The sequence below is a fragment of the Lynx canadensis genome, chromosome D4 (assembly GCF_007474595.2).
Source record: "Lynx canadensis isolate LIC74 chromosome D4, mLynCan4.pri.v2, whole genome shotgun sequence".
NCBI lineage: Eukaryota > Metazoa > Chordata > Mammalia > Carnivora > Felidae > Lynx > Lynx canadensis.
The window spans coordinates 24,745,886-24,770,354 of NC_044315.2; the positions used below are offsets into that span (position 1 = coordinate 24,745,886).

Here is a 24,469-nt window from a genome sequence, read left to right on the forward strand (position 1 = left end):
CTGATGGATCAGAGGTCAATTTAAGTTAAAGAACATATTCAAGTTTAAGAACCAGTAAAACAGAAGACTAGCAGTTGTGGTGAGAAAAATAAAGGCAACTTATATGTCTCTACATGATAAGATCTTTACTTTCTTTTTTGGTTTTTGAGTGTTTTTAAATGTGAGTAGCATTCTTAGCTTGCGGGCAATAGTTTGCAACCCCTGGTCTACACGTTAAAGTTCCAACTTCTTAGTTCCAAAAAAAGACCTTCATAATCTAAACCCAATCTATTTCCCCAGCCCTGTTACCTCACCTTCACATACCCTGTACATATCTCAGTGCAGAATCTTCTATTTTCTGAATATTCGGTCTATGGCTTATGCAGCTCTGGGCCTCTGCTCTTGCACTTCCCGCAGGCTCCCTCTATTTCTCTTACAGTTTATTCATCATTCAACATCCATCCCAAATGTCAATTCATCAGACACCTTTCACAATTCCCCCAGGGAGGGAGCTAGTACCTTCTCTATTCAAAGCCTCGTGTTTATCGTGCTTCTCTCTCTCAAAGCCTTCATCATGCTGACTGATACTGTATAGGTCTGCCTACTCCTATCCCCACTGCTCTGAGTATCTAAGTGAAGGACAGTCTCACCCATCTCGGTATTCCCACTCCCTGTACTGGTGCCTAACAGTACCTAGCACATAGCACACATTCAGCAATATTCAATGAATGGAGGACCTCACACTTGATAACATAAGAATCTATGTGTGATAATGACTAAGATAATACCCTAAAATTGTAGCATCATATCATAGTTGGATTCCACTGCTTAAGTTGTTTTTTTTTTTTTTTAAAGGAAAATTGCATCTTAATTTCACTGTGATTTTAAGAGAATTTTCTATTTTACATGCCTGGTTGTGTTCATGAGCTGCGCAATTATCTGTTCCATTATATTCTGTAAGCTGTTCTCTTCTTTTTTCTCTAATAAGAATTTTATGAACATCATCTTCCAGTCTATTGAAGAATCCTCCATCATGTGATAAAGTCTGAGAACTCAATTCCTGTCAAAAATGAATTAGGATTTACTATCATTCAACACAAAAGTGGATGCATTTAATAAACCTAGTCAGCCACTACAAGACTAGAGAATGAAAGAAAAATGGTAACTAAGAGTTAAACAACCATTTTATTCTTTTCTGTCTCCAGAAGATAAATAGTAGAGGCACATTCTTAGATGTCCTTCTCTTCATAGTTTTTTGAGTTGGGTACTGCTTGATTAAAAAAAAAAAAATTGTCCATATACCATACAATTCACCCATTTAATATGCACAATTCAATGGTTTTTAATATATTCACAGGTGTGCAACCATAACTACAATAAGTTTCATCATCCCCAAAACAAATCCTGAACTTATTAGCAGTCATTCCCCATTTCCTCCTAATACCTTCACCCTTAGTTGTCCGCTGCATGACATTAATCTACTTTTTGTCTGTATAGATCTGCCTACTCTGGACATTTGATATAAATCAAACCATTCAACATGTGCCCTTTTGTGACTGGCTTCTTTCACTTAGTACAATGCTTTCAAAGTTCACCTCTATTATGACATGTATCAATACTTCACTCCTGATTACCAAATAATATCCTACCGATGGATACACTACACTTTATTTCTCCATCCATTGGCTGATGGACAATTTAGGTGGTTTCCACTTTTGGGCTGTTATGAATAATGCTACTATAAACATTTAAGAACAAGTTTTTGTGTGGCTATGTTTTCAATTCTCTTGGGTTTATACTTATGAGTAGCTGGGACATGTGGTAACTCTATGTCTAACTTCTTGAGGAACTGCCAGATAGTTTTCCAAAGCAGCCATACCATTTTATAATCCCATCGGTAGAACTCATGAGGGTTCTAATTTCTCCACATTCTCACCAACACTTGCCATTATAGTGAGTGTGAGCGGTATCTCACTGTGGCTTTGAGTTGCATTTCCCTGATGGCTAATGGGGCTGAGCATCTCTTTCATGTGCTTATTGGACATTGGTGTATCTTTTTGGAAACACGTCTACTGAGATGTGTTGCCTACTTTTTAAATGGATTGCCTTTTATTTTTGAGTAGTAAGAGTTTTTTCTACATATTCTGGATACAAGCCTCTTATCCAATATATGACTTGGAAATATCTTCTCCCATTTGATGGGTTGTCTTTTCACATTCTTGATAGTGACCTTTGTATTACAAAAGTTCTGAATTTTGACAATGTCCAATTTATCCAAGAAACCATGACCTAACTCAGTTATGAAGATTTACTCATATAATCTCTTCCAAGAGCTTTACTGTTGTAGCTCTTACATTTATGTCTGTAATCCATTCTGAGTTATTTTTTTATGTGTATGATGTGAACAAAGGGTCCAAACTCATTCTTTTGCATGTGGATATCCAGCATCATTTATTGTGAAGATCATTCCTTCCTCCACTGAATTGTCTTGGCACGCTTATACAAAACCAATTGAACATAAATTGGTTTCATAAAGAGTTTCCTTCTGGATTCACTTCTATTATGTTAACCTATATGTTTACCCTTGTGCCATACCACACAACCCTGATTACTGTAGCTCTGTATTGCTCAATCTTTTATATTTAAGAAATAACTTTTACATAAATTCTACATACCAGTGATAAAGAAACAAGATTTTATCACAATCTATTCAATTGCATTAAATTAGAAATTTTACATGTTCTCCAATAAAAGCAGCATTTCCTCTACAACTTCTTGCCATAAAGACAGAGACTAAAGAAATGTTCCTCTTATTCTCCTTGGTTTCACAAATGTCCCACATTCTTGAGCTGTAACACTCAAACTTTACCCATTTCAGTTGTTTTTGTAAGCAAATGATCCAACAGTTCAAATTCCTTTCCTTTCATATTATCTTAGAAAGCATCTGAAAGAGGGGTGCCTGGGTGGCTCAGTTGGTTAAGCATCTGACCCTTGCTTCCAGCTCAGATTGTGATCTCACGGGTCTTGAGATCAAGTCCCTTGTAGTCAGGCTCTGCTTGGGATTCTCTCTCTGCTCCTCCCCCTCGCGCACGCATGTGTGGCCCTGTGCGGGGGCTCTCTCTTAACATAAACATTTAAAAAAAGATAGCATTTTACAGAAATAAAGATGTGTATTGCTGCTTAAGAAATAAACAAATGGCATTAAAAAGTTTGTGTATCACTTTGCATTCTGCAAAACACACAAGCATCACTTTGATTCTCATTACCATAAGAGATTAATAGAGCAAGACTTATTTTGTCACAAAGTAATCATGGCCTCAGGAAAGTTGAATAACTTGCCCATGAGTCATTCTATTGTTACATGGTACAGATATAACTCTAAGTCTACTGCTTAATAAAATACGTCCGGTATATTCTGGTAAGATTTTACTTTAAAGCAATAAATACAACAATGCTTAAAACAGCCAAGCTTTGATGGAAGGAATAACATGATGGCAACTAACAGGCCTCTGGATGTCACTTCTCTAAAGAGTACAGTTCTAGTCAACATCGTTGTTTTTGAAGGCTACTACCATTAGCTGTAGAGGGTTACTACAGCATGCCTGTCCCAAAGGTACTCTGTCCTGGAGTATTTTTCAGTGAAGCAGAAAATGTCTTTGTAGAATAAGGATAGAATTTTTCAAAATATAGTTTGATAGGAAACTAGGGAGAAAAGAAGCAAAAAGGAATTACCCACAACTCCCCTTACCACACACACATCCCAACAGAAAAAAGGCAAACATGTGGCAAATGTAAGAACACAGACTCTTTAATAAGTTGAGCCAATTCAATTTCAATTTAACTCAAATACTGAACATCTATTATGTGCCAAGCATACAGTGAGAAAGACAGTATGGTATTTGTGTAAGTATAGCCTTATAGATCACTGGAACATAACTGAGACTCTAGATCCTAGCTTTCACATTTATGGTCAGTTTTTTAAAAAGGAGTCAAGGTATTCCTTTAAGGAAACAAGAGTATTCTCAACAAGTGGTGCAGGGACAACTGGGCACACACACACCAAAGGTGAATTTGGCTTCTTTTTGCACACTGAATACAAAAATTAACTCAAAACAGATCATGGAGAGGATCCTGGGAAGATGGTGGAGAAAGAAGCACCTCATCTAGACAACTGCACTGATAGAATCTATCTGATGTAACTATTTTAGAATTCTGGAATCTGTTGAAGGCTTGCAACTTCCAGGGAAAGACTTAGATGGTAAACTGAGACGAATTTTGGTTAATTTTAGCTCTTAGTACAGTAGCAGCTACTCATCCCCTGTCCTCAGTCGTGTGGCAGGCAGCTGTGTGAAATGTTTATGGAGCAATGTGCACAATTTATGGGAACTAGGGTGGGCAAAAAAGGACGCTGTCCTCCAAATAATGGGAATCTGCTCTAGTCACTGATTGAGGCTCTGATCACAGAAGTGCAGACAAAGAAACAAAGAGGCAGGCAGCCATTGTAGTTGTACCTCCTCACACTGTTGCAAGCTCCTCTCCCTCCAGCTGAAGTGACTTCCACTGGATTCAAAGGGTTGGTGCCCTTTTTCCCTCCCTTCATATTTTGCTTTTTCACTTTTGGGAGCCAGACATTAAAAACTAGGACACTCAGGGGCGCCTGGGTGGCGCAGTCGGTTAAGCGTCCGACTTCAGCCAGGTCACGATCTCGCGGTCCGTGAGTTCGAGCCCCGCGTCAGGCTCTGGGCTGATGGCTCGGAGCCTGGAGCCTGTTTCCGATTCTGTGTCTCCCTCTCTCTCTGCCCCTCCCCCGTTCATGCTCTGTCTCTCTCTGTCCCAAAAATAAATAAAAAGGTTGAAAAAAAAAAAAAAAAAAAAAAAAAAAAAAAAAACTAGGACACTCAAAAGCAAATGTCTAGAAGGGGAAAATTAAAAAGTGACTGTGCACGTGCAAGGTAAAAGGCCCAGAAAAGACCTAAGAAATTAAGTTTACACCTCATGTTGATCCTTTGAACAGAGATAGCCTACAACAATTTTAAAAAAAAGGTTTGTTTTTTTTTTAAATAAAACCCACCACTATCCAAGGAAGGAGAATTTGATTTCCAGAGTTACCACATTATTAGTTTCAAATGTCTAGCACTTAACAAAAAAAATCACAATGTATTCAAAGAAATACAAAAGTACAGCCTATTGAGAGGCAAAAAATAAATCAACAAAAACTGTCCCTGAAAAAGACATATGACAGTTATATGTGACAAAAACTTTAAAATTCTTTTTTTAACATTTATTCATTTTTTTTTGAAAGGCAGAGAGACAGAGCATGACTGGGGGAGGGGCAAAGAGAAAGGGAGACACAGAATCCGAAGCAGGCTCCAGGCTCTGAGCTATCAGCACAGAGCCCAACGCAGGGCTCGAACTCACAGACTGTGAGATCATGACCTGAGCCAAAGTCGGCCACTTAACTGACTAAGCCACCCAGGCGCCCCTATGTGACAAAGACTTTATAATAACTATCATAAAAAGATGCTCAAAGAACTGAAGGAAGTTGTGGAAAAAATCAAGAAAACAATGTGTGAACAAAATGGAAATATCAGTAGAGACAGAAAATCTGAAAAGATACCAAAAAAAAACCTCTGGAGCTGAAAAGTACAACTGAAATGACAAATTAAAGGCAGAACTGAACTAGCAGAAGAAAGAATCAGTGAACTTAAAGATAGGACAATGGAAATTACATAGGCAGAAGACTACAAAGAATAATTGAAGAAAGTAAACACTCTAAGGGACCTATAGGATACCACCAAGCAGGACAATATACACACTGTGGGGGTCTCAGAAGGAGAAAAGACAAAGAAACAGAAAATATGTGAAGGAACAATAAGAAAATTTGCCATATTTGATGAAAGACATGAGTATAAACATCTAAGAAGTTGAAAGAATTTCAAGTAAGATGAACTCAAAGAGAGCCACACCAAGACCCACTATAAACAAACTTTCAAAACACAAAGAAAAAAATACTAAAAGCAGTAAGAAGTAAATTACCACATACAAGGGAGCTTCACTGAGATCATCAGCAGATTTGTCCTCAGAAACGTTGGAGTCCAGAAAACATAGGCCAATATACTCAAATACTAAAAGAAAAAAAACTTTCAACCTTTTTTTTTTTTTTAAAGTGAGAGAGTACAAGCAGAGAAGAGGGGTAGAGGGGGAGAGAGTCTTAAGCAGACCCCACGCTCAGCATGGAGCCCAACGCAGGGCTTGACCGCATGACCCTGGGATCATGACCTGAGCCGAAAACAAGAGTCAGATACCCAAATGACTGAGCCACCCAGGTGCCCCATAACCAATTATCTGTCATTCAGAAACAAAGGAGAAATAAAACTGTCATTCAGAAATAAAGGAGAAAAAAAAACTGTCATTCAGAAATAAAGGAGAAATCGAGACATTCCCAAATAAACAAAAACTGAGGTTGTTTGTAAACACCAGACCTGCCCTGGAAGAAATGCTCAAGGGAGTCCTGACAAGGTAGAAAGAAAAGACAGTGACTCAGAGCCATTCAGAGAAACATAAACCTAAATAAAGGTAAATATATTGGTATGATAAAAGCCGGTGTTACTATAACAATGTATTTAACTAGGTTTTTTTTTTTCTAAAGATTTAAAAGATTAATATATTTAAAGAAAAAATAATTAGGGGTACCTGGGTGGCTCAGTTGTTTGAGCATCTGACTTTGGCCTGGGCCACGATCTCTGGGTTTGTGAGCACAAGCCCTGCATCAGGCTCTGTTCTAACAGCTCGGAGACTGGAGCCTGCTTCAGCCTGTGTCTCCCCCTCTCTCTCTGCCCCTCCCTAACTCGTGCTCTGTCTCTCAAAAACAAATAAACATTAAAAAAATTTTTTTTAAGAAAAAACAATTAGTGTAAAAGTTAGTATTACTATAACTTTGGTTTGTAACTCCCAATCTTGTTTTCTATATAATTTAGGAAACTAATGCATTAAAAAATTTTTTTTAACATTTATTCCTTTTTGAGAGACAGAGAGAGACACCATACAAGTGGGCAGGGGCAGGGTGGGCAGAGAGAATGGGAGACACAGAATCCAAAGCAGGCTCCAGGCTCTGAGTTGTCAGCACATAAGCACAGAGCCCAATATGGGGCTCGAACTCATGAACCACGAGATCATGACCTGAGCCTAAGTCAGATGCTCAACCGACTGAGCCACCCAGGCACCCCATAAAATAATCATTAGTTTATGTTTTGGGGCATGCAATGTACTAAGATGTAATTGTGTAACATCAACAACCAAAGGGCTAGGGATGGCAGTGTAAAAAGCAGAGTTTTTGTATGCTAATGAAGTTAAGCTGTTATAAATTCAAATTAGAGTGTTATAGCTTCAGGATGTTAAATGTAATCCCCATGGTAATCACAAAGAAAATAGCTACAGAATATACACAAAAGGAAACAAGAAAGGAATTTAAACATTTCACTACAAAAAATCAACTACAGGGGCGCCTGGGTGGCGCAGTCGGTTAAGCGTCCGACTTCAGCCAGGTCACGATCTCACGGTCCGTGGGTTCGAGCCCCATGTCGGGCTCTGGGCTGATGGCCCAGAGCCTGGAGCCTGTTTCCGATTCTGTGTCTCCCTCTCTCTCTGCCCCTCCCCCGTTCATGCTCTGTCTCGCTCTGTCCCAAAAATAAAAAAAAAAAATTAAAAAAAAAAAAAATCAACTACACACAAAAGACAGTAATTCAGGAAATGAAGGACAACAAAGCTATAGGGCATATAAAAAATAAACAGCGCACTGATAGAAATCCCTCATCATCCATAATTACTTTAAATGTAAATGGAGTAAACTCCCTAATGAAAAGACAGAGATAGGCGGAATGGATGAAAACACACATCCAACTATATGGTCTCTACAAGAGACTCACTTGGGATCTAAAGACACAAATAGACTGAAAGTGGAGATGGAAAAAGATATACTGTGAATATAGTAACCAAAAGAAAGCAGGAGTGACTATAATGAATATCAGACAAAACAGACTTTAAAATCAAAAAAGTTTACAAGAGACAAAGATGACATTATATATTAATAAAAGGTCTAATACAGCAAGAAAATATAACAATTATAAAAATTTACATACCCAATGACATACCCATAAAAATATATGAAGTAAAAACTGAGAGAATTGAAGGGAGAAATAGGCAGTTCTATAGTAATAGTTGGAGACTTCAATAACCCGCTCTCAATTATGAAGAGAATAATTAGAAGCTAAGTAGGGAAATAAAGAACTTAACACAATAAACCAACTAGATCTAACAAATACAGAACACTCTACTCAACAATAACAGTATACACATTTGTTTCAAGTGCACATGGGACATTTCCTAGGACAGCCCACATATGAGGCCACAAATGTAGTCTCAATAGCTTTTAAAAGACAAATTATATAAAGTATCTTTTCAGACAACAACAGGATGGACGTAGAAATCAAAAACAGAGAAAAGTGGAAAATTCACAAAATTGCAGAAATTAAACAACACAGTTTTAAATAATTAATGGATCAAGAAAGAAATCACAAGGGAAATTAGAAAAATACTTAGAGACAAATGAAAACCAAAACACACCATACCAAACCTTACAAGATGCATCAAAAGCAGTGCTAAAGGGGAAACTTATAGCTATAAATGCTTGCCTTAAAAAACAAGATCTCAAACCAACAACTCAACTTTACAACTTAAGGAACTAGAAAAAATAAAAAACTAAACCCAATGCTAGCAAAATGAAGGAAATAAGATTAGAGGTAAACAAAATAGAGAATAGAAAAATAAGAGAAAATCAATGAAACCAGAAGTTGGTTCTTTAAAAAGATCAACAAAATTGACAAATCTTTTTAGCTAGATGGACTAAGACTCAAATTGCTAAAATCAGAGATGTAAACAGGACGTTACTATTAGTTCTACAGAAATAAGGATTATAAAAGAAGACTATGAACACCTATATGCCAAATAAACTGGATAACCTAGATGAAATGAACAAATTCCTAGAAACAAAAGCCTACCAAAAAGAAATCACGAATAATAGAAAATCTGAATAGACTTATAACTACTAAAGAGATGTAATTAGTAATCAAAATTCTCCCAACAAAGAAAAGCCTTGGACCTGATGGTTTGACTGGTGAATTCTATCAAACATTTAAAGGACTAGTATCAATGCTTTTCAAATTTTTCCCAAAAATGGAGAAAATGCTTCATAAAGCAGCATAACCTTGATACCAACACACAAAAACACTTCAAGAAAACTATACACCAATGTCTTTTATAAAGGGATGTAAATTAAAAAAAATAAAAAATAAATGTCTCGGGGCGCCTGGGTGGCGCAGTCGGTTAAGCGTCCGACTTCAGCCAGGTCACGATCTCGCGGTCCGTGAGTTCGAGCCCCACGTCAGGCTCTGGGCTGATGGCTCAGAGCCTGGAGCCTGTTTCCGATTCTGTGTCTCCCTCTCTCTCTGCCCCTCCCCCGTTCATGCTCTGTCTCTCTCTGTCCCAAAAATAAATAAACGTTGAAAAAAAAAAATTTAAAAAAAAAAATAAATAAAATAAATGTCCCTACAAAATATTAGCAAACAGAATTCAACAACTAATTGAAAGAATTATATACACCATGACCAAGTCAACCCATAGAAAAAGAAAAATATTTGCAAATCATGTATCTACTAAAGGATTCATATCCAGAATATACAGAGAACATCTAAAATTCAATAATAAAAAAACAACCCAATTTAAAAATGGGCAAAGGACTTGAATAGACATTACTCCAAAGAAGATCTATGAATACCATTAAGCACAGAAAAAATTTTCAACATCACTAATGATTAGGGAAATGCAAATCAAAACTACAGTGAATTACCACCTCATACCCATTAGAATGGTGTGTCTAGAAAGCAAGTGCTGGCAAGAATGTGAAGAAATCGGAACCCTTGCAAGTTGCTGGTGGGAATGTAAAACTGTACAACCACTGTTTAAAACAAGATGACTGCTCCTTGAGAAATTAAAAGCAGAATTACCATATGATCTAGCAACTCCACTTCTGGGTGTATTCCCAAAAGAATTGAAAGCAGGGTCTCAGAGGTATCTGCACACTCATGTTCACAGCAGCAGCACTCACATTAGCTAAAACATGGAAGCAATCCAAGTGACCACTGACAGACAAATAGATAAGCAAAATGTGGTAAATACATACAATGGAATACTACTCAGCCTTAAAAAGGAAAATTCTGCAATAATGTATAACATGGGTGAAACTTGAGGATATTAAACTAAGTAAAATAAGTCACAAAAAGACAAATACCAAATGATTATACTTATATGAGGTACTTAGAGTAGTCAAAGTCATAGAGACAGAAAGTAGAATAGTGGTTGCTGTGGGGACGGGAGAATGGGGAGTTATTATTAAGTACAGATCTTCAGTTTTATAAGATGAAAAGAGTTATTTATGGGGATGGATAGTGACGATGGCTGCACAATTTGAATGTACTCAGTATCACTGAACTATACACTTAAAATTGGTTAAGATGGTAAATTTTATATGTATTTTCCACAATCAAAAAATGGATCATAGGCTTTAAAGGAATAACTGAAACTATAAGGTTTCTACAGTAAATCACTGTGGACTTGGGTTAGGCAAGAGTATTAAATGAAACACCGAAAGCACAATCCATAAAAGAAAAAAATGATAAACTAGACTTCATCAGAATTAAAAACTTCTGTGTTTCAAAAGACACCATTAAGAAAATAAAAAGGTAAATCACATCCTGGGAAAGAATATTTAAAAATCATATATTTGATAAAGGACTTATATACAGAATGTGTAAAGGAATCTCACAAAACAGTACGACAATATACTTTAAAAATGAACAAAACATATGAATGGACATTTCACCAAAGAAGATGTAAGGCTGGCTGATGAGTACATGAAAAGATGCTCAAAAATCACTAGTCATTAGGGAAATGCAAATTAAAACAATGAGATATATGTTCTAGTATGGCTATCATCAAAACAAAAGACAACAGCAAATGTTGGCAGCGATGTGGAAAAACTGGAACCCTCATACATCACCGGTGGGAGTGATAAATGGTACATCTGGAAAACAGCTTGACCTTATTACCCATCAATTTCACTTCTAAGTATCCACCTAAATGAAAACAAATATCTACACAAAGACATGTATCAAGTATTCACAGCAAATGTCCATCAACTGGTGAATAAACATTTATACAATGAAATGCTATTCAGCAATAAAGTGAGATGAACTATTGACAGATGCTACAATGTAACATGGATAAATCTCAAAATAGACTATGGTTATGATTGCAAAGTTCTTTAAATTTATTATAAGTTACTGTATTGAATTATACACTTAACAAAGGGTAAATTATAACTCAGTAAGATTCTTTTTATTTATTTTGATTATATTTTATTTATTTTGAGAGAGAGAGAGAGAGAGAGAGAGAGAGAGAGAGAGAGAGAACGCACACAAGCAAGGGAGAGGCAGAGAGAGGGAGAGAGAGAATCCCAAGCAGGCTCTGTGCCATAGTGCAGAGCCCGATGCGGGGCTTGAACCCACAAACCATAAGATCACGACCTGAGGTGAAACCAAGAGTCAGTTGCCTAACTGACTAAGCCACCCGGATGCCCCAAGACTGTTTCTTTTTAAAAAAGGACATCCATGATAGCACCATTTTAGTTAAAAACTAGAACATTACCAGTACCTTGTTCCCTACATAAGAGTAACTGTTAATATAAGTTTAGGATTTATTATGTCCATATTATATTAGTGTATTATGGATGTATTACTAAACAATATTCATTTTGCATGGTTTTTATTATGAATTTTTCACCCACATACTTTACACCTGCATTTAATAATTTTTAAGGTTTTCCTTCACAGTTTATCCCACCTCCTTTTGATTTTTACATTCTAGACATCATTTCACCTTAAAATTCACATGCAATTACAAAAAATTTTCTACTTTAACCATATCATCACATTTAACAAAAATATTCTTTAATATTATCTTATACCTAGTTTAAATTGCTTCATAATATTATCTTATACCTAGTTTAAATTGCTTCAGTTATTATCGAAATGTCTTTTATTGCTAATCTAACTAGGTTCAAAATTATATTGGTCATCTCTTAAATCTCCTTTAATCCAGAACACTCCTTTCCCACACTTCACTGTTCCTTCTCCATAATACTTTCTTATTGAAGAAACCAAGCCAGTTGTCCTGCATATCCATCTCCTAGATTTGCCTGACTGCTTCCTTTGGGTATCACTTAATTTGTACATGTAATCCCTAGATTCCTAAAATTGAAGTCAGATCTTAAGGCTTACTTCATCTGTGACTTAAACATATTTGGCAAGAATAATTTCTTTTGCTTGATTTTAAGATTTATAATTTGGTTATCACTCTGATGTAGTCTGAGACCTTTCACTCACCATGCTCTTTTGGATTCATCCATGTTACATATGCCAGGCTCCCAGGACACACATAAGTATCTCTAGGGCATCTATACCTATGAACAAGTAAACTACTAAATCGTTAAGTCGTATCAAGGGTTACCAAACTATGGCCCAAAAGAAGCTTGTTGCCTTTTTTGCAAAAAAAGTTATATTAAAACACAGTCATGCTCATTCATTTATGTATTGCCTGTGGCTGCTTTTATACTACAGTGACCAAGTTCAGTAGTTGTGATAAAGATAGGATGTGCCCCAAAGCCTAGAATATTTGCTACCTCGGTTATAATGTATATTCGATTTTACAAAAACACAACATTTATACTAATTTATATTCCCTTCAATGTAAACTGACCTATAATCAATCCCATTCATCTAGAACCTCTGACTCTTAAGATTTTCAAACTTCGTAATTTTTGCCTATCAGGTATTGCAGAGTGGTCTTAATTTGCATTTCTCTGATAGTACCAAGGTTGGACATTTTTTACGGGATTTTTTTGGCTATCGTATTTCCATTTTATAAAATGCTTGATGTCTTTTACCTATATTTAAAATTTCTATCCTTTGAGATAGCAAGAAAACAAGACAGCCATTTCCTTTTTAATCATGTAATAGGAGTTCTTTCTGTATCTGGATAATAATTTTCTAGGAGTTCTGTTTTGAAAATACTTTCTCTCAACTTTGTTTTGTGGGTTTTTTACTATCTTTTTGCTCTTTTTGTAAATATAAGTTTTGAAAATATAAGTTATTCATTTTGAATAACAATTTACCAACATTTCATTTTACAGTGTTTTTGGTAAGATTTTCTCTATGTATAGAGTCAAATATATATTCCATATTTTCTAGTTGTATGGGGTTTACAATTAATTGCCTTTCACATAGAAGTATTTAATCTATGTGGAATAGATTTGAATTAATGATAAAATATCGAGATCAATTTGACTTTTTCCCAATATGACTAACAACTGTCCCTTGCTTTTCCACATGTAAGACATTATAATGTTAACTAATGAGCGCACTGTGGAATTAGCACAGGAACAAATCAATCACCGAAAATGCCCAAAAACAGACCACTGCATATGTGGAATATTGATGAATGATAGGTAATACATTAAATACAGTTCTTCTTTAAGGAGCTCTTGGCTATTATGTAGCCTTTGTTCTTCAATATTAGTAATCTGTTGAGTTCTTAGGGGGAAAAAAGCTTTTAGGATTTTCATTGGAAATGCAAAGACAATTTGGGAAAAATTGTTACTTTTATTATAATAAAGCTTATCCACACAAACAGCATGTCTATCTATGTAGATCATCTTTGTCTTTCAATAAAATTTTATAGTTTGTTCCATATAGTTTCTGCATACTTAGATCTTTAAGTATCTTGTAATTTTTTTTGTTGCTACTGCAAATAGGATCTTTTTGAAAAATAATTTCTCTTTTGCCACTTGCATAAAGAAAATCCAATTCTAAGCTTTTATTTTTTTGAGTTTTTAAATTTGAGTATAGTTGACACACAATGTTATATTAGATTTAGGTGTACCACATAGTGATTCAACTTCTCTATATTCTGTTATGTTCACAAGTGTAGCTACCATCTGTCAACATACATCACTATTACAATATCACTGACTATATTCCCTATGCTGTGCCTTTTATTCCTATGATTTATTCATTCTAGAAGTCTGTTATCTCCCACTCCCCTTCACCCATTTTGCCCATCCCCCCCCCCCATTCCACCGTCCTCTGGCAACCATCAGTTTGTTCTCTATATTTGCAGGTCTGATTCTTTTTGTTTCTTTATTCATTTATTAAATTCCATATATGAGTGTTATCATATGGTACTTGTCTTTCTCAGTCCGACTTCTTTCACTTAACATAATACCCTTAGGTCTACTCATGTTAAGCACATACAAAGCATATATACAGTTTGAAGATTATAAAAAATGACATGCTTACAAGTTACTGTCAAGGTATTTATAAAACTCTCCTAGTGCCCCAGAAGATTCCTTGCTTCTCCTTTCTTCTCCATTAAGGGGGTGACTATCTGAACTTCCTGTGATAATCTCTTTGACTTTATTGCCTGTCAACCTATGCATGCATCCCTAAACATTAAGTTCAATTTTGCTTGTTTTTGAACTTTTTATGAAATCATGTTGTTCCTGGTAATAATTCATTCACTTTCAATGCTGACTAGTATTCCATTGACTAAATTTGCCAGTTTGTTATTTATTTCATGGTTGATGGGCATTTAGATTCTTTACAGGTTTTGATCTTAACGAACAATGATGCTTTAAACTCTCATATAGGTATAGTGGTCCACATAAGCACACATTACTACAGAGTATGTACTCGGGAGTAAAAGTGCTGGGTTGTGGGTTATGGGCATCTTCAACTTCAGTTTGGAAAACTAATTTTTACTTACAATTTTTATTTAATTTTTAAATTTTTAAGTATTTCTTATTGAGGTATAATTGACATAGAGCATTACGTTAGTTTCAGGTATATAACATAATTCATTGGTATATACTGCAAAATGATCACCACAGTTATTTAGTCTAATTAACATGTTACCATACAGTTACAGAACATTTTTTCTATGATGAAAACATTTAAGATTTCAAATAAGTAATACACTATTAACTGCAGTCACCATGCTATACATTATATCTCCATGACTTATTTTACAACTGTAACTGTACTTTTTGCTTCCCTCCACCCATTTTGCCTGTTCCCTCACCCCCAATCAGTTCTCTGTAACTATGATCTTGGCTTGGGGTTTTTTTGTTTGTTTTTTGTTTTAGATTCCACATATAGGTGAGATCATATATTATTTGTCTTTGACTTATTTCATTTAGCATAATACCAAAGTCCATCCATGTTCTCATAAATGGCAAGACTTCATTTTTTTTTTTATGGCTGAATATTCCATTGTAATACATGTACCATGATTTCTTTATCCAATCATTTGCTGGTGAAACTTAAGCTGTTTCTAGGTCTTGGCTCTTATAAATAATGCTGCACTGAACATGTGGATGCATGTATCTTTTCAAATTAGTGTTTTCTTTTCTTCATATAAATACCCAGAAGTGGAATTGCTGGGTCATACGATAGTTCCATTTTTAATTTTTTAAGGAACCTCCATATTGGTTTCCATAGCAGTTGCACCTCTGCATTCCCACCAACAACGCGTAAGGATTCCCTTTTCTCCACACCTTTGCCAACATTTGTTATTTCTTGTCCTTTTTGATAACAGCTATTCTAACAGGTGTGAGGTGATATCTCACTGTGGTTTGAGTTTGCATTTTCCTGATGATTAGTGATGTTGAGCATCTCCTCATGTACCTATTGGCCATCTGTATGTTTTCTTTGGGAAAATGTCTATTCATATCCTCAGCCCAGTTTTTTAAATGTTTTTATTTATTTTTGAGAGACTGACACAGAGACAGAGAGACAAAGTACGAGCGGGAAAGGTGCAGATAGAGAGGTAGACACAGAATCCGAAGTAGGCTCCAGGCACCGAGCTGTCAGCACAGAGCTTGATGTGGGGCTCAAACCCACTGATCACGACATCATGACCTGAGTCAAAGTCGGATGCTCAACCAACTGAGCCACCCAGGTGCCCCCCTCAGCCCATTTTTTAGTGAACAACATGTTTGGGCTTTAGCTCTTGAATTGTACAACTTTTTAATATATATTTTGAATACCAACCCCTTATTAGATATATGATTTGCAAATATTCTCTTCCATCCATTTCTTCCACATCATTTTGATGATGGTTTCCTTTGGAGTGCAAAAAGTTTTTACTTTGATGTCGTCCCACTTGTTTGTTTTTGTTGCCTCTGCTTTGGGCATCAAATCCAAAAAATCATTGCCAACAGTGGTATCCAACTTGCCACCTAGGTTTTCTTCTAGGAGTTTTTTTTAAGTTGAAGTATAGTTGACATACAATACTAAATTCATTTCAGGTGTACAACACAGTGATTCAACAATTCTATACATTACATGATGCTCACCACAGTAAGTACAGTCACCATTCCATGTTGTAATACAATGCTATATTATTATATTCCCTATGCTTATAGAACTTATATGTTATGCCCTATAACTTTTTCATTTTATAACTGGCAGTTGTATTTTTTTTTCAGTATTTATATGGTCCTTTATTTGCCTAGAGTGTTTCAACCGCTTCCTCACACACATAATTCTTTTTTTTAATTAATTTTTATTTTATTTTTTAAATTTACATCCAAGTTAGTTAGCATATAGTGCAACAATGATTTCAGGAGTAGATTCCTTGATGCCCCTTACCCATTTAGCCCATCCTTTCTCCCACAACCCCTCCAGTAACCCTGTTTGTTCTCCATATTTAAAAGTCTCTTATGTTTTGTCCCCTTCCCTGTTTTTATGTTATTTTTGCTTCCCTTCCCTTGTGTTCATCTGTTCTGTGTCTTAAAATTCTCATATGAGTGAATTCATATGATATTTGTCTTCCTCTGATTAATTTCACTTAGCATAATACCCTCTAGTTCCATCCACGTAGTTGCAAATGGCAAGATTTCATTCTTTCTGATTGCCCAATAATATTCCATTGTATATATATACCACATCTTCTTTATCCATTCATCCATCGATGGACATTTGGGCTCCTTCCATACTTTGGCTATTATTGATAGTGCTGCTGTAAACACTGGGGTGCATGTGCCCCTTTGAGACAGCATATCTGTATCCCTGGATAAATACCTAGTAGTGCAATTGCTGGGTCAGGGGTAGTTCTATTTTTAATTTTTTGAGGAACCTCCATACTGTTTTCGAGAGTGGCTGCACCAGTTTCCATTCCCACCAGCAGTGCAAAAGAGATCCTTTTTCTCCGCAACCTTGCCTGGAAGTTGTATTTCTTAATCTCTCCATTTTACCTATTCCTCCACCACCCTCCCCTCTGGCAGCCACTAGTTTCTTCTCTATTTATGAGTCTATTTATGAGTTCTGTTTCTTAGTTTTGTTTTTTAGAAGCCACATATAAATGAAATCATATAGTATTTGTCTTTCTCTGTCTGACTTGTATCTCTTAGCATAACACCCACTAGGTCCATCATGTTATCACACATGGCAAGATTTCATTTTTCTTCCTCCTTCTTTATTTCTTCTTCTTCTTGCTAACTTTTCTAGGAATTTTATGGTTTTAAGTCTTACATTTATATCTTCAATCCATTTTAAGTTAATTTTTGTGTATGGTATAAGACATTGGTCCAGTTTTCCCAACACCATTTATTGAAGAGACTGTCCTTCCCCATTCTATAGTCTTGCTTCCTTTGTCATCCACATATGTGTGGATTTATTTCTGAGCTCTCTATTCTGTTCCATTGATCTGTGTCTGTTTTTATGCCAATAGCATACTGCTTTGATTACTGTAACTCCAGTACAGTTTGAAATCGGGGAGCATGATACTTCCAGCTTTGTTGTTCTTTCTCAAGATTGCTTTGGTTATACATGGTCTTTTGTGATTCCATACAAATTTTAGGATTGTTTGTTCTATTTCTCTGAAAAATCCCACTGGAATTTTGATAGAGAGTGCATTGAAACCTGTACATTGTTTTGGGTTGTTTGGACATTTAAATAATATTAATTCTTCCAATCCATGAGCGTGGGATATCTTTCCATTTATTTGTGCCTTCCTCAATTTCTTTCAACAATTATAGTTTTCAGGGTACAAGTCTTTCAACTCCTTGGTTAAATTTATTCCTATGTATTTTATTGATACAACTGTAAATGGGATTGTGTTAATTTCCCTGATAATTTGTTATTATTAGTATATAGAAATGCAACAGATTTTTGTATATTGATTACATACACTTCATTAGTTCTAACAGTTTTTTGGTGAGGTCTTTATTGGGTCTTTTCTATACACAACATCATATCATCTACAAAGAGTGACAGTTTTACTTCTTCCTTTCCAATCTGGATGTCTTTTATTGCTCTTTCTTGCCTAATTGCCCTGGCTAGGACTTCCAGTACTATGTGGAACAAAACTGTTTGTAACAAGTCACCTTTTCATAAGCAGTATATACCATTATTTCGTATCCTCACCAACAATTCAAATCATGAGATGCTTTGGTTTTTGCCAAACTGGAGGTTAATTAATATTCTCACTGTGGTTTTAATTTGCATTTTCATGATTACTACTGAAGTTAAACATCTTTTCATATGTTTTTAGGCCATATATATATATATATATATATGTGTGTGTGTGTGTGTGTGTATATATATATACATGTACATACATATATATATATATATATATATATATATACACTCTTTTGTGAGTACTTGTTTTTTCATCCATTCTTCAATTGAGTTCTATTGTGGAAAAAAATCTTTTCCTATGCTGAAGATTATCCTTTCACTTTTCTAATATATTTTGATGGAAAGAAGTCCTTAATTTAATGTATAAATTTGAATCTAGTGGGTTTTGTGTCTTTCCTACCCTAAAGTTATAAAAATATTCCTATATTAGCACCTAAAAGCTTTATAACATTGCCTCTGACTTTTAGGTTTTTGATCCACTGTGGAGAAATTTTTATGTATGATATGAAGTAATAATCAAATCTTGTTTTCCATAAAAATACTCAACTGCCCCAAAATAATTTATTTTAAAAAGTTCATCTTTTACCCAGTACTATTCCACATCACTCTGTTACAGATCAAGGTTACACAGTGGTTGGCCTGTTTCTGTGCTATTTTTGTGCTAATGGCTATTTATTAATCATTATCCCTATACCTACTATACTAATTATTAATTTTATAAAAAATCTTGAGGGACACCTGGGTGGCTTAGTCGGTTAAGTGTCTGACTTTGGCTCAGGTCATGATCTCATGGTTCGTGGGTTTGAGCCCCGCATGGGGCTCTGTGCTGACAGCTCAGTCTGGAGCCTGCTTCCGAATCTGTCTCTCCCTCTCTGCCCCTCCCCAACTTGCAACCTACCTCTCTCTCAAAAATAAACAAACATTAAAAAAAATTTATGAAAAATTTTGATACCTGGTTGGGCAAATTCTCCTATCTTTTTCTTCAAGAATGTTTTGGTTATTCTTGGTCCTTTGCATTTCCATATTAATGTTTTACAAGTGCTTTAGTTTTCAGTTTAAAAACTAAATTGTCAGGGCGCCTGGGTGGCTCAGTCGGTTAAGCATCTGACTTCAGCTCAGGTCATGATCTTGCCGTCTGTGAGTTCGAGCCCTGCATCAGGCTCTGTGCTGACAGCTCAGAGCCTGGGGCCTGTTTTGGATTCTGTGTCTCCCTTTCTCTGCTCCTCCCCTGCTCACACTCTATCAATCTCTCTCTCAGAAATAAACATTAAAAAAAAAAAAAACCTAAATTGTCAAAACAAAACAGACTCATAAATGCAGAGAACTGGTGGTTGCCAGAGACAAGGGGATGGTCGTGGGAAACACAGATGAAGGAGATTAAGATATACAAGCTTCCAGGGGCGCCTGGGTGGCTCAGTTGGTTGAGCATCTGTCTTCAGCTCAGGTCATGATCTCATGGTTTGTGAGTTTGAGCCCCGTGTCGGGCTCTGTGCTGACAGCTCAGAGCCTGGAGCCTGCTTCCGATTCTGAGTCTCCCTGTCTCTCTGCTCCTCCCATGCTCATGCTCTGTCTCTCTCTGTCTCTCAATAATAAACATTAAAAAATTTTTTTAAAGATACACAAGCTTCCAGTTATAAAATAAATAAATCATGGGGATTTAAAGTACAACATAGGCAACATTCTCAGTAATATTGTAATAACTTTATATGGGGACAGATGGTAACTACACTTACTGTAGTGAGCAATCTGTACGGTATACGAATGAATGTTGAATCATTACATTATATACCTGAAACTAATGTAATATTGCAGGTCAACTTTACTTCAATTAAGAAAAAACTGAATTGTGGGGTGCCTGGGTGGCTCAGTTGGTAAGGATCCGACTTTGGCTCAGGTCATGATCTTATGGTTCCTTAAGTTCAAGACCCATGTGGGACTCTGTGCTGACCTCTCAGAGCCTGGAGCCTGCTTTGGATTCTGTGTCTCCCTCTCTCTCCCTCTCCCTGCTCATACTCTGTCTCTCTCAAAAATAAACAAACATTAAAAAATTTTTTAATAAAAATTCAAAAAAATAAACTAAATTGTGATTTTGATTGGGATTGCACTGATTTTATAAATTAATTTGAGAAAAAGTGACATCTTTATGACAATAAGTCAAGGTATATTCCTCCATTTAAGTCTTTACTCTCTTGCAATAAAGTTTAAAATTTTCCCAATATAGGCCCTTCCACATCTTTATTAAGTTTATTGCAAGGTGTTATTATAATGCATTATTATAAAAAAAAATACTGATTTTAATTACACTGTCTGCTGTTAGTGGCATATAGAAATACAAACAATTATTGAAACTGCATCTTCATTTATAGTGAAAGGAACTAAAGCTAGCATCATAAAAACCTTTTGTCAGCCTCCCTACCAGGAATGCAAAAATAACTTTCCTTATTTCATAAACTCCTATAACTCCACAAGGGTAAAATAGTACATCTACTTTGAAAAACTGTAAGTAGTTTCTTACAGTTGAACATACATACATCAAGGCAACAAAAGACTCAGCATAAGGAATATAGCCAATGATATTATAACAATGCTATATGTGATAGCTACACCTGTGATGAGCACAGCATAACATACAAACTCGTCAAATTACTATGTTGTACACCTGAAACTAATATAACATTGTGTGCCAAATACACTCAAATTTAAAAACAAGAAAGAAAAATAGGGGCACCTGGGTGGCGTTGTTGGTTTAGTATCAGGACTCTTGATCTCAGCTCGGGTCATGATCTCACAGTTCATGAGTTCGAGCACCACACTGGGCTCTGCACTAATGGCACGGAGTCTGCTTGTGATTCTTTCTCTCCTCTCTGCCCCTCCCCTGCTTGTTCATTCTCTCTCTCAAAAATAATAATAATAATAATAATAATAATAATAATAACAACAACAAACTTAAAAAAATAAAAAAATAAAAAATAAGAAAAAAACAAACATACATCTACCCCATGACATGGCAATTTCATTCTTAGGTTTTTACCTAAGGGAAATTAAACATATGTTCATAAAAAGACTTGAATGTTCATAGGAGTATTATTTATAATTTAAAAAGTAGAAACAACCCAAATGTCCAACTGATGAATGTGTAAATAAAATCAAATACAATGGAATACTATTAACAATAAAAAGGAATGAAGCACTGATACATGCTACAACATAAACGAACTTGTAAAAACATCATGCTAAGTGTTAAGAAATCTCAAAAAACCACATTTTGTATGATTCCATTTATACTAAATGTCCAGAACAGGCAAATCTATGCAGACCACATATATTACTTGTTACTTAAGCTGGTGGGGGTGGGGGAGAAGCTGGTGGCTGGCTGGGCAAAAGGGGTATGGGGAATAACTGGTCATGTGCACAAGGTTTCTTCGGGGGTTATAGAAATATTCTAAAATCAGATTATGGTAATGGCTGCACAACTCTAAATAAACTAAAATCGACTGAATTATACACTTAAAATGGATAGCTTTTATTGTATTACACCTAAATAAATTGATTTTAAAAAATGCTCTAACAGCCTTATTCATAATGGCAAAAAAAGGAAACTAAATGTCCATCAATAGAATAAATAAACACATTATGATATATTCACACCATGGAATACAACCTAGCAATGAAAAGGAAAAAAAGTACTGATACACACAATATCGATAAACCTTCAACATTTTGGGAGGGAAAGAGCCAGTCCAAAGAATAACATATTGTATGCTTTACTTTAAATAAAGAGGCAAAATTAATCTATGGTGATAGATATCACAACATTGGTTGCCTGTGGGAAGAGGGGGCAGATGAGTACATGAGAAAATGGCATAGGGCAGCAGGGAACTTACTGGTGTGATGGAAAATGTTCTTTACCTTGTTAGGGATGTAGGTTCGTATAGTTATATTTATGTGTCAAACTTCATCAAACTGCACACTTAAGACCTGTACATTCTATTGTGTGTAAATTATACTTCAATTAAAAAAACAAACCTCAATTTCTTTATCCATTCATCAGTTGATGGACATTTAGGCTTTTTCCACAATTTGGCTATTGTTGAGTACTACGTGGCAATGAGAAAGAATGAAATATGGCGTTTTGTAGCAACGTGGATGGAACTGAAGAGTGTGATGCTAAGTGAAATAAGCCATACAGAGAAAGACAGATACCATATGTGTTCACTCTTATGTGGATCCTGAGAAACTTAACAGAAACCCATGGGGAGGTGAAGGAAAAAAAAAAAATGAGTTTAGACTGGGAGAGAGCCAAAGCGTAAGAGACCCTTAAAAACTGAGAACAAACTGAGGGTTGATGGGGGGGTGGGAGGAAGGGAAGGGGAGGTGATGGGCATTGAAGAGGGCATCTTTTGGGATGAGCACTGGGTGTTGTATGGAAACCAACTTGACAATAAATTTCATATATTAAAAAAAATAAATTAAAAAAAATAAAATAAAAAAACAAACCTACCTTCCTATTGAGTCCCTATTTCCTAATTGAAGAACACATCATTTATAGAATAAACTGACAAATATTAATGCTTGATCAACATTCCTTTTAAACTTCCAGGGGATGCAAGGCACCTTTAGAAGAACAGTCTCCCAGCTTTACAGTTTTAAGATACATTAATATATAGTAACATGCAAACCTCAAATGCTCTATCTACATGCACGATTTCTCTTTTGATACATTTGAGTGCTTTTAACTTATCCAAGGGGAAATCTAAATAATGGCATTATTAAATGAGCTATAATATTAAAGATGACATTATATATGATGTAAGTCTACTTTCTTCTCCTCCCTTAGATCCTGGTAGATTCAAGTCTTAAACTTGAAATATTTACTTATTAAGCTCTTATTATGCTACATATGGGCTACTCTCATGGAATTCATTATCTACGGAAAAACATGAAAATTAACACATAATAATAAATACAATTAAGTGCTCTTCTACAGACATGTCAGAAATAGCAAGTATCTATAAGACATGCAGCCACTTCTTCCTCTTTATAAATGGCACACATAATTAGTCAATAGTGGAATTTTTTCTTGCTGAGTAAGGATGCAGTCTCAGAATTCTACCTACATGCAATGCTCCATTAAATGGAAGGCCCTAACAATGTGCTTGAACAGACAGAAGAAATAAAATCAATGTGCTTCTGATATATTGTAAAAATACATGGGAGAAACAGACCCAAAAAAGGCTAGAGAAGGTTTTAGTGAGAAAGCAGGACATTCATTCATTCATCAACCAACTTCCATTTACATTACCTACTATGTGAAGGGAATTAGAACTAACAGGAAAACTAAATCAACAACATATAGTCCCAGACCTCTAGGAACTCATTCTAGAGAAGAAGCAAAACAATGATAAAAGTGTTGAGTGCTATGAAGTACATACAGAATATCCTGGGCATCTAAATAAGACCAGGAAAAAAATGACTCTTTAGCCAAGTTCTGAAGCATAGTTAGCCAAATAAAGATGGAAGGGGAGTGACATCACCAAGATGGCAACATGGGTTGTTCCTGACTTCACTCCCATCCCAGAACTAACAACTATTCATGCATAAGATACCACTGAGAAAGATGGTAGGGAAGAATACATAGGTAGACAAGGCAGCATGAAAAAATACAGTATGTTCAGAAAAGCTCTAAACACTTTTGCATGCTTCATGCAGGGTCAATCATGACATATGAGAATGATTTTTAAAAAGTAGTAAGGGGGGTCACCTGGGTGACTCAGTCGGTTAAGCGTCTGACTTCGGCTCAGGTCATGATCTCACAGTTTTTGAGTTCGAGCCCCACATCGGGCTCTGTGCTGATAGCTCAGAACCTGGTGACTGCTTCGGATTATGTGTCTTCATGT

General features: G+C 35.7%; 1 protein-coding gene across 4 annotated transcripts in view; it reads right to left on the reverse strand.

Annotated features, from left to right (window-relative positions):
- GKAP1 (G kinase anchoring protein 1) overlaps nucleotides 1–24,469 on the reverse strand; it is an 86,221-nt gene that overhangs the window by 23,980 nt on the left and 37,772 nt on the right. For 3 of the 4 annotated variants that reach the window (XM_030293775.1, XM_030293772.1, XM_030293773.1), the window contains one exon: nucleotides 890–1,039. The exons of the other annotated variant lie outside the window; for it this stretch is intronic. In XM_030293775.1, coding sequence (XP_030149635.1) covers nucleotides 890–1,039 — 150 coding nt within the window. The remainder of the gene's footprint in view (nucleotides 1–889; nucleotides 1,040–24,469) is intronic. 4 annotated transcript variants of the gene reach the window in all.